Source organism: Lygodium microphyllum, chromosome 3, assembly GCF_053477565.2.
Source record: "Lygodium microphyllum isolate KBCC chromosome 3, Lygodium_microphyllum_v1.1.10, whole genome shotgun sequence".
In the NCBI taxonomy this organism is placed as follows: domain Eukaryota; kingdom Viridiplantae; phylum Streptophyta; class Polypodiopsida; order Schizaeales; family Lygodiaceae; genus Lygodium; species Lygodium microphyllum.
Genome location: NC_141137.1, coordinates 148,763,312 through 148,774,968, shown reverse-complemented (window position 1 = coordinate 148,774,968; position 11,657 = coordinate 148,763,312). Strand labels below are relative to the sequence as shown.

Sequence of the window (11,657 nt, the reverse complement as noted above, 5' to 3'; positions counted from 1 at the left end):
ATGAGCACTTCACTCTTTGATGGAAATGGTTATGCTATGGGCAATTCTCCAATGCAAAAGCATGCAATCAAATGATTTCTATACAGGGGATAAAGGCCTACTAAACAAAGTTACATCCATATGCCCTGCATCGCATTGGAATTGTGTTGAGGTTTTCGTCCCAATCTGGGCCTACCAAAAATTACAGTAATTGTGTATAGTGGCAGAGGTCTTCATCCCAATCTGAGATTGCTCACCACTAACATTGAATGTCACCGTATGTCTTCACATTCCACAAATGGTACAGCCATACTTCAGAACTCACCACGAGAATGGAACAATTGTCCCTGCCGGACATTTGCCACTCGCAGAAATGTGGATTACAATCACTTCATTAGTCTAAAAGCCCAAGTTGGTGTTTTGCACTTAGATTCGCTTTTGGCAGTAGCCACAAAAAAAGTACGGTTTTTTGCAGCCATGAAAACAAAACATTAACCACCATTATGCAGCACGGAAAAATCATATTTATTAACTATCATGCTCGATACCCTCGTAATGTTACTTTATAATAAGGTGGCAAGATTAGCCCCTGAACTGATAACAAATCCTAGCATCCCTTGAGATTTTCACCACTCGAGACCATTCATTAAACATTAAATATTAAAAATTGGCAAAGTGCCACTAAGTGTCAAAACCCCACATGATGGACATCCTTTTGAAAAGTGCTGCCAGATGCAGAGTCTGAACATCAGGGAAAGAATCGTGTTTAGAGTAACAGGAGCTTCAAACAGAACCTCAAGCCTGTCGTAAGGGCTGGTAGAGTTCATTTTAGGGAAAAGTAGCAAAGGGGTCAAGTGCAGTAGTCAAAAAGTTCAATGGAAATTAACATGTTAACAAACATGCCACATAACAAGAGACCGGTGAACAAGCTCAGTTTACATGGTCAACTAACTGGCTCAGTGACTTAAATTAATCATCCTTGCTTTCAGCAGCGGTGTCAAACATGTTGGAGCATTTTAAAATCAGTGCATACATGTCCTGTCTGCTGAGATTTTGCCGCGTGCAGTCCTCTATCCACACCTCCATGTGGGCATGTGCATAATCCTTCTTGAGAGTAGCCTTCTCTACAAAAATTAATCTATTTTCACTGATGCATATATTGTCCTTACGAACCAGAAGCATGCATAGAAGCCAATGGTGCCCGTAAGGACAAAAAAGCTGTATGAGATGATAACCATGTATCCAAAGTACAATATGCCTGAGACCAATTTTGTAATCTCCAACTTTGTGAAGAAGTAGAAAGTGGCATAAAGCATCAGATAGAGAGCTGAGGATCCAGATGTCAAATATGCCCTCCACCACCAGTGGTAGTCCTCACTGCATAGCTGGAAATAGCAGAGCACAATTGTTATCTCTGCACAAGTCACTATAAGTATGAGAAATACGATGAACAAAAACCCGAAAATGTAGTAGAACTGGTTCAGCCATATGGAAGTGAGTATGAAGAATAGCTCAATGAACACTGCCCCAAAGGGTAGGATGCCACCAATGAGCACTGAGAATGCTGGTTGCATGTACCAAGCCTGCTCTGGAATCTGTCTGGGAATCTTGTTAGTCCTGACTGGATCCTCAAGCGCTGGCTTCTTGAAACCAAAGTAGCTTCCAACAAAGACTAGAGGGACAGAGATTCCAAACCACAGAAATACCAACGCAAACATAGTCCCAAACGGAACTGCTCCAGATGACTTCTCACCCCAAATTAGTGCATTGAGGACAAAAAACAAAGAGAACAGCACACCAGGAAAGAGGAAAGCTGTCTTTAATGTGTTCCTCTTCCATTCGGTTCCCTTAAACATCTTGTATAATCGTGCAGACGCATAGCCAGCTAGAAGTCCCATAAATACCCAAAGCAGTAGCATGGCAGTCATCAGTCCACCTCTGTTTGATGGCGAAAGAAACCCAAGCAAAGCAAATACCATGGTCACCAGTGTCATTCCAAAAAACTGTACACCAGAACCAACATATACACAAAGCAGTCCAGCATTTGTTGGAGGCCTGAATACATCCCCATGCACTAGCTTCCAACCAGTTTCTTCCTGAGCTTCTTCTTGTGTCTCCAGCTCATTGTATTTTGAAATATCTCGATACAATGTTCTCATCATTATCATGGCTACCATACCAGACAAGAACAATACAATCATAAGAGAGTTTATGATGGAGAACCAATGGATCTGATCATCTGACATGTTCAGATAGACATCCCATCGAGAAGCCCACTTGATGTCACTTTCCTGCAACAAAATGAGTGGTTTATTAAGAGCAGATGTAGCACAGTAATTGGCATGCCATGAACAAATCCAACACATCTCATTACCCTAGTTATGAAGCATGCTGCCAGGAAACTGACAAACATCAAGGAGGAGCAAAGAACGTTTGAAGGCTTAGGGTTCAAAGAAAAATTGGCAGATCATATGATGATTCACTTTGAGACAGGTGAGCAGGAAAAGAGGACAAGAGTAACCTCTCCCAACAGGGAAAGCGAAAAAAGGCGGTGAGAAAAATCAATCAAATAGACAAGTACCAGAGTGGTACTCTTTCAATTAATACTGCCAGTTATTTACGTTCTAAAAACTTATAAAAAAATGGGACCCCACTGTTTCCATGAATGTGAGTCATGGCAGTAAACTATATGCCAGCAACTGCAAAAAGGAGACCTAAAGAGATTGAAGAAGTCAAATCAGAGAAAAAAAGTTGGTATGTGAAGCCAGAAGCATTCCAAAGAAGTGGGATGTGTGATGGCCAGAACACAGTCCCCTCCCCCCAAAACAAAAGGGACAAAATCAGATGCAATTCCTCCAACCATGGCAACAGACTTGGAAAATATTGGTAATGGTTGCAAATAATTCTGAAATAAGCATCTACACTAAAATGTTTTCTTGTGAGTTGCCACTTTTATGTCAGACTTGTTTAACAAATGTGCACACTTGGATGTCTTGAGCCAATTGGTCCAAACTGCTTCCTATGGCAAAATCAGCTTCAATGCACAGTCAGACACCACAAATGGGAACAATCAAGCAACTAGCAGAGGAAGTGCTAGGTCATTACCACAAACACAACATCATAAGTGAAGATGATTTCTTGACCTTCCTCCACCTCCTGAAGAGGCATGTTACCAGATACATAGACTTTTGCATTGGGGTTGCATGTTAGGAAACGAGGCTTTTCTGGGTCCCAAGGTTTCTCGTACTCATGATGAACGCTGCATCAATACAATCTTGTTAAATGTTTGAACAGATCACATGAGCTTTTCTCATTAAAACAAAGAAGAGCATAATGGACAATGTAAAGAGCTGGAACTGAACTCGATGCTTGCAAAACAAATTGCTACATAGTGAAAAGGGAGATAGCATTCAATCTTGCTGCTTGGAATTTGCTAGTATTTTCTGTAAAAAGATGCAGGAAGAAAACAATATTTTGTGCTTGAGCAGGTAACTTACGAGTAGGGAACCACATGAAAGCCAACAATTCGAGAAGTGCCCATATCCTGATCTGGGTGAAATAGGACCTCAAACGCCAAGTGGTTATGGATATAATATTTGTCCTCCTTTTGGAAAGCAAGGAACACACGTTAGAGGTATTCCCACTGTCAGCTTTTTGCAACAATACACTGATTCCATAGATCACCTACCACTCCATCACCAGGTTTCACCTTTAAACCGACTGGAAAGCCTCGATCAAATATATAATCACCATTTTCATGCCTACCTCGCTTGATTGCAACTGGCAAATTATCCAGAATCCTGACAAAGCAAATGGCTTCACATATTACTAACTAATGACAAAAAGAAACCAAAGTCCTATTCTTGTGGTTGTGCATACATATTCACTCGATAGTCATCATCAATTTTCTCTTTCCACTTCTTAGCATCGTCGGCAGTTAGTTTGTCGATCTTGCAAACATAACTGCACAGCTTGTTCTCTTGCATTTGGAACTGTGACAATAGCAATTGTTAAAGAGCGCACCAACAAACAGTTTCACGTAAAGAAATCAAAGGTCTCAAGAATCTGAAGATACCGCATACGGTGAGTTTTCGATGCGATCTCCACGCAGGACTTCCCCTAGGTTTTCGGCACTGTTGACGATTTTCTCAGGCTTACAGTAAGGGAGGTCATAATACACGTAGGGCAACTGCGTCTTGATAGAAGTAAGCTTGTTCACTTTCACGTACAAATCATCCCCCTGAGAATTCAAGGGGCAAATTAAACGAAGACGAGATCAGCGATGGAAGATCCAACGGCGTGACAAAACAAATCTATAGATCCCCGCATGGGAGATGCATCTTTCACTGTGGATCTTCTAGGCATGAAGAAACATACGAGATCTATGTTCTTTCTAGACTCGGGTGAGGGTTAGGGCTTTAAGTGAAGCAAGAAATCGAATCAGATGGACGGAGTGAAATGATAATGCCATACCTTGCTGAAGTCCTGCGGGGCGACTCCCGGGAGGTAGAAGGCGCGAGCAGCTGGGAGAAGGAAGGCCAGCAGGGCCCAAGCCAGGCACGCCATCGCCATAGCCTAGCGAGGAGCTGCTGCTGCTGCGAGAGCTTCTTAGGCCACCGATTCAAACGACGAGGAAAGAGAAGGCATTTTGCAGTACGAGAGAGCTTCATATCTTATTAGTTCTAGGACCCCTTTCACACCACGTCGCGTCAAGGAGGGACTCTTGTGCTTTGTTTAAGTGTACCGTTCACGCGTTAGCATCCCCTTTGGCCCCTCTGACTCAAACAGCCCACCTATTTTAAGGAGGGTTCACAAGACAACTATCCAGCCTTGACCCACCTCATTCCTCCCCAAGAAGTTCTAGAGCCCTATCGCGAGTAAACAATGGCCAGAGGCTTGAGAATCCGCGGCATCTATTTCAAAACTGCCCCGTGATCTGTTCACACCTGCTCAAACTGCATCAATCAAGGATTCACATACCATCACATTTATAAACCACTATCTACACCATCAACTCAATAGCCATGCATTTTCTTCCTCCATCGCTACCATCCTCCCCCCCCCCTACCAATGTTCACCAAAAAAAAAACAAACTAATAGAGTATATACAAAGACCTCTAACTCAAATTTTTGGAGGGATTTTTCAGTCAAATTATATGTATTTGCTATTTTTATAACTAAATTTTTAAAGGGTTCAAAGTTTTAGATTATTCTTTAAATTTTGAAGGCTTTTTGGAATCCACTTTACATTAAATCCAAGTTTTTTGTGAACATTGTAAGTCACTGCTTTAGTCTCTACACAACGATCTCTCTAGCCAATCATCAGCAAGCCATCCTGAAGAGTCACACTCAACATTGACCTCTCCCTTAAGTTGCACAAAATGACATGACTTTCCATGTGCATTAAAAAAGCTTAAATGTGTGCCTAGTGAAAGAAGCCCAGTTAGCCACACCCAAGCCAAGTTGATCTCCAACAAAGGAAGCTCAAGTTGAACAACCATGGCATTGACTTACAACTCTTACATTTTATGTGAATCTATGAAGTAAGCATAATATATAATAATATGTATTTACATGATATTATTATTATTTTAGTTGTGAATTGCAAGTTTAAGCTTCTTTGGTAGTGATAATTTTAACTAAATCATTAATCTTTAATATTATTAATTTACTTAATTTAATCTATTTAGTGTGAATAATATTAAAGTATAATATTTAAGATACATTTATATTAAAATAGGCTTTTTTTAATTGAATGCTTTGCTACTTTCTTTATATGATTCAAGCTTTTCTAGCTTTCTTTGCAAAAGCAACAGGATTGGATGCAAAATAGAAAAATAGAGTAAAAACTTAGTTTTGTTATTTCTCTCTCACATGGAGTTGAAATTTAGAGCTTTTGAAGTCGTTTTAGGTACCTTTGCATATTTTAGACATGATGATGATGTTAAAACATCATGATTCAGCACATAAAATTCTCTACATCAACTACAACAAGCTTCAAGAAACTATTTATTCGTAACACACTAAGTTTAATTGATATTGTGAAAGACCTCAATTCCAATCCAACCCCCTTCTACAGGCTTAGTTTCCTTCTATAAATAGTTTCATAGAATGAGTGCGAAGAACAGGTGGTTACAACGGTTCTAGGAAGACTCGACTCCTATGTGGTAATATGTCACACATGGTGGATAGCTTGCTTTAATTTGTCAAAACTAATCTATCATGCTGATGTCCACGCATATGCTGTATCCTTTTTTAGGAGCTGTTTGAGAGGGGATATGAGATGGGCTAAATCAAGGACAAACTGTAAAGAGAAGATCACCATCCCGAAGAAGTGATAGGAGGCGATAGTTGCTGCTTTGGTTGGATCCACCTATAAGCCTTGGTTTGAGATGATGAAACCTAGAAACTTCAATCAAGTCACACCCCATTTGCACTTTTTCAATTGTAGCTTTAAGTTATACTTCTGGATCCCTACTAGGACTATTTGTAGCACTGCAAGGTGTTTTGCCCAAGTGTCAGTATAAATGAGTATGTCACCGAGGTATATGACCACTACCTTTTCCTGTATGAGATCTAAGAAGATGTGATTGGCCATTCTCCGAAAAGTACTTCGAGAATCAAATAACCCAAAGGGCATCCATGTGTATTTGTAAATACCTTGAGGTGTCTGAAAAGTTGTTTTGTGTGCATCATCAAAATGCAGGGGGATTTGCCAATAACCTGATGTGAGGTTGAGTGAGGTAAAGTTTTTGGAAGAGCCTAGCTAGTCAAGGAGGTCATCGAGATGAGGGAGAGGGTAGACATCATGTTGAGTTACCTTGTTGAGGGTCTTGAAATCGACACAAAATTTGTAAGAGCCGTCCTCTTTCTTTACCAAATTCGGTTCAGTCACCCAATCAATTTGTGAGGGGACTATGATTCCTTTAACAAGCATTTCTGCTACAACTTGATTAATGTGCTCTACTTCTTTTGGTGACCTTCTTTGAATAGGCATCTTTATGGGACTTGTGTGAATCGAGTGGTGAAAAGGAAAATTGATCGTGTTGAGCCATGGTGAGGTTTTTTGAAATAGAAGAGGGAAACGCTTGAGTAGTTGGCACATATCTTGTGTACGTGTGCTGATGTTTAAGGAGACATAGACATGTTGCATATTGACAAATTTGGAGCCTTGTACTGAGTATATGAATGGGATTGGGAAGCTTTGAGGGAAGACTAAGAAAAGGGAATCAAAGTGGGGTTTTGCTCTATGTTTCACAAACCAATCGCAATCTATAGTGATAGGGAATAATTGATGAGGCAAGACATAAAAAGAATGTTGGAATTGGTGAGGACCAATAGAAAATTGGCAATTTGCGATGGTGTGAGAATGATAAACCTTTTTATTATCACCAAATAAAATAGAAATTGGGGGAGTTGAGAGAGTGAGAATGCTGAGCTTTGTAACTAAATCAATACTGATGGATGAGATTGTGCTACTGAGTCAAGGAGTGCTTCCTGTGATGTCTTGTGGATGAGAGCTACAGTGGAATACACCATGCGTCTCGAAGTTGTGGTTGTTGCCATACATTGCAAATGGGTCTCTTACATTAGCCATTCACTCAGAAGTTTTCTGGAATAGAAGCAATGGCAGTTGTATCAGTTACTTGTACTGTGAATTCTGAACTTGGTTGCGTGCTTGCCATTAGGCGGCAATGTCTCTTCACATGGCCATATGTGTTGCAGTAGAAGCATTTAGGTTTGCCCTAGCTATCCCTTGGTGTGGCAAAGCTCACCTTGAACTATATTGTGAATTCTTGACATCAACCTCCATCAGGGTTGGGAAATCATTAGTATGGCATAAATGAGGCTGAGGAGTGGATTGAGGTAATGGAGCACCATTAGAATGTAGATTACCCTCAATGTGTTGAGACTTTTGAATAGCTTCATGAAAGGACATGGGTCCTTGATCACAAACTCATTGTGAGATGTCGTGTACAAGACGTGGCCATAAGAAATACAATTTCATTTCTTCTGAAATAGAGGCATCTACCCTTAAAAGTAATTGATTCAATTTAGCTGCAAATTCAGCTACAGGCTCACTGGGCTATTGGTGTAAGGTATTCAATTGCTATAATGTTGTTTGAGTGATATTCTAGTTTGCAAAAATTTGAATAAGCAGTTGCTTCAATGCATATCAATCAAATTTTACCTGGTCATTTTGCTAGACTAACCAAGCCTCCATAGCCTTGCACTCTGCCCACAATAATGGTAAGTGGAGACATTTTCAAAGTGATCCAACCAGGTGAGCACATCCTCAGTTGGGAGTCCTAAGAAAGGTTTAGGTAGGACCTTGTGATTGACTTTTTGAGTGTGCACTTGGTTATTGTGCAAGAAGTTGATTAGCGACTAATTTGGGTGGTTAACCTGTATCAAGATATTTGAGACAATAGAAAGCATTTGTTCTAAAGGTATCTAGGGGTGTTCAGAAGCAAACTCGAAATGCATAGAGGCATCCTCAAATTGAGGGGAGCTAGATGTGTATTGTGTAGCTCATGGCGAGGCTATGTGGCTGATGAGAGACAAGAAAGACAAATCAAGAAGCTAAACTACCCAAACCTTCTTCTGCCCACCATCTCCACCAATGTGAAGACCTCAATTCCAATCCAACCCCCTTCTACATGTTGAATTCCCTTCTATTAATAGTTTCATACAATGAGTGCCAAGAATAGGCAATTATAACGATTCTGGGAAGACTCGACTCCTACGTGGCAATATGCCATAATATTTATATTCTCTTTGAAGTTAGACATATGATATGAATATAAATAGCTATATAATCAACATTTCATAATATAGGATGGCAAACCATTGTTTTGTCATTGGGGAGGTTGGGTCCTATCGTGTGTGTGTGTGTGTGTGTGTGTGTGTTTTTTGAATTTGTTAACTTATTCAATTATTATATGTTTCATAACATTGTATGTATTTGAGATTTAAGATGTTAGACTTCACATTGCATGAGGTAGCACTGATATATGGTTGACCACCCACACCTATTATGAAGTTTGAAAGTGTAGATTTGTCGCATGATGAAACACGAATATATTGAAGTTGAATTTTATTAAAACTTGGTTACTAATGATATTTTGATTTATTAGAATATGACACATATTCCATATTCTAGTGGTATGAGACATTAGAATGTGTAGTATGTGATTGACATAGTAGTTGTTTATGATTTTGACATGAGCATCTTAAATTTGAAGTATTTTTTGTCTAAGCATTGAATCTAATTCATGTTTCTTTCAATAGAAGCATATGTAACCCAGGACAATCGTTTCTCAACATGAGAAAATGCTATAGAAAGTAGACTTTACTTGTCAATTTGTAAGTTTTTTGTAGGTTATAAGACTAAAAATATGATAATGATACACTTATACCATAGGATCATATAATAGATATCATAGGAATACTATAATATTATGATGATTTTAGCTTTATTTATTTATAGATTCTCATTGTCTATTTATCGCATAATTATCACTTTGTTACATGTAAGTGTTGCATGTGACACTGGTTGTATTGTGCTTGGTAAATAGGTAGTAAGGAGCTAATATGTTTGGTGTTATAGTGAGTAGATTATTATACAAAATTAAATAAATTAATATTTTTCTATAACTATTGAGTATGAATAATCTTTATATGATCTATATAGTAAGTGCAATATATAATAATATGTATTTATATGATACTTATTAGTAGTTTATTTGTGAATTGCAAGTTTAAGCTTCATTAGTAATAATTTTAACCAAATAATTGATCTTCAATATTATTAATTTACTTAATTTGATACCTTTAGTATAAATAATATTAAAGCATTATATTTAAGATATACTTTTATTAAAATAAGATCTTTTTATGGAACATTTTGTTATTTTCTTTAAATGGTTCAAGCTTTCCTAGATTTTGTTGTCCAAAAGCAATAGGATTGTGCGCAAAACATGAGAATAGGGTGAAAACTTAGTTTTGTTATTTCTCTCTCATCTAGAATCAAAATTTAGACCTTTTGAAGTCATTTTAGGAATTTTGTCATGTTGTGGATGCAATGCTGATGTCAAAATGTCATGATTCAATAGAGTTCTACATCAACTACAGTGAGCTATAGGAAATCTATTAATTTATAACTTTGTAGTTTGATTGATTTTTGTATTATCTTTGAGGTTAAACATATGATATGAATATAAATAGCTATATAATCAACATTTTATAATATAGGATGGCAAACCATGGCTCTTGTCATGGGAGGAGGGGGAGTTGGGCCCTATCGTGCGTTTTTTTTCTTATTCTTTTTCAATTTGTTAACTTATTCAATTCTTTTATGTTTCATAATGTTGTTAATATTTAATATTCAAAATGCTAGACTCACCACGTGATCCGTTTCATAATAATTACACCCTCTCTATCTCTTTCTCTTTTTCACCCCTAACTCCCTCATTTATCATCTCTCTCTCTCTCTCTCTCTCTCTCTCTCTCTCTCTCTAATAACACATTAGTAGTTCTCTCTCCTTAACTTCTTTACATCACTATATAAGCCTATATACTTATTTTTTATAATATTATCATAATATTAGTGGTTTAATTGTGGATACACAAGCAATATCACACTCACATATACATTCACATCTCCCCTCTCCCTCTCTCTATTATTTGTACATATGTTACAATTACATCTTGATGTATTAGCACTTTCATTGTGTGTATATGAGCAAAACCACATACACATATGCATATACTTGCACATTATTCTCTCTCTCTCTCTCTCTCTCTCTCTCTCTCTCTCTCTCTCTCTCTCTCTCTCTCTCTCTCTCTCTCTCTCTCTCTCTCTCTCTCTCTCTCTCTCTCTCTCTCTCTCTCTCTCTCTGTGTCTCTCTAACCATCGGCATGTCGATGGTTAGGGATTAACCATCGACATGTCACTACCCTCAAAACCATCTCTCTCTCTCTCTCTCTCTCTCTCTCTCTCTCTCTCTCTCTCTCTCTCTCTCTCTCTCTCTCTCTCTCTCTCTCTCTCTCTCTCTCTCTCTCTCTCTCTCTCTCTCTCTCTCTCTCTCTCTCTCTCATATTTTGGGAAACCACGACATGCATCTTCCTCTCCTCCTCTTCCCCCTCAATAACATCCTCTCTCTCTTCTCTCTTTTTCACCCCTAACTCTCTCATTTATAATCTCTCTCTCTCTCTCTCTCTCTCTCTCTCTAATAATGTATTAGTAGTTCTCTCTCCTTAACTTCTTTACATCACTAGATTAAGCTTATCTGCTTATTTTTTATAATATTATCACAATGTTAGTGGTTCATTGTGCATACACAAGCAATAGCACACTCACATATACATTCACATCTCCCCTTCTCTCAATTGTTTACATGTATATTACAATTACATCTCGATGTATTAATCCTATAATTGTGCATATAAGAGCAAAACCACATACACTTACATATTCCTCTCCCCCCCCCTCTCTCTCTAACAATGCATTAGTAACTCTTTCTCCTTAACTTTTTTACATCACTAGATTAAGATTATGTGCTTATTTTTTATAATAATATCAAAATGTTAGTGATTCAATTATGCATGCACAAGTGATATTATGCTTACATATACATTCACATCCCCCCTCTCTCTATTCTTCACACATTTTATAA

The 11,657-nt window shown here is 38.2% G+C and overlaps 1 protein-coding gene and 1 pseudogene across 1 annotated transcript; both read right to left on the bottom strand.

Annotated features, from left to right (window-relative positions):
• Positions 1-727: 727 nt before the first annotated feature.
• LOC148039020 (transmembrane 9 superfamily member 7-like) lies at positions 728-4,630 on the bottom strand. The gene is made up of 7 exons (XM_087674892.1): positions 4,453-4,630; positions 4,055-4,219; positions 3,859-3,971; positions 3,668-3,779; positions 3,477-3,583; positions 3,085-3,238; positions 728-2,270 (listed from the first exon to the last, which is right to left on the bottom strand). Exons 1-7 carry the CDS (start codon positions 4,549-4,551, stop codon positions 1,113-1,115), a joined length of 1,908 nt encoding a protein of 635 aa, XP_087531018.1. The 5' UTR covers positions 4,552-4,630; the 3' UTR covers positions 728-1,112.
• A 2,950-nt stretch (positions 4,631-7,580) lies between these two features.
• LOC148039019 (uncharacterized) lies at positions 7,581-8,466 on the bottom strand (annotated as a pseudogene).
• Positions 8,467-11,657: the final 3,191 nt, after the last annotated feature.

Bases quoted from the DNA above. Each gene is read 5' to 3' on its own strand.
- LOC148039020 (XM_087674892.1), bottom strand. From the start codon at position 4,551: ATGGCGATGGCGTGCCTGGCTTGGGCCCTGCTGGCCTTCCTTCTCCCA. The intron at 4,220-4,452 runs GTATGGCATTAT...TTGAATTCTCAG, and splicing joins CCCCGCAGGACTTCAGCAAG to GGGGATGATTTGTACGTGAA. The intron at 3,780-3,858 runs GTATGCACAACC...TTGCTTTGTCAG, and splicing joins GATGACTATCGAGTGAATAT to GATTCTGGATAATTTGCCAG.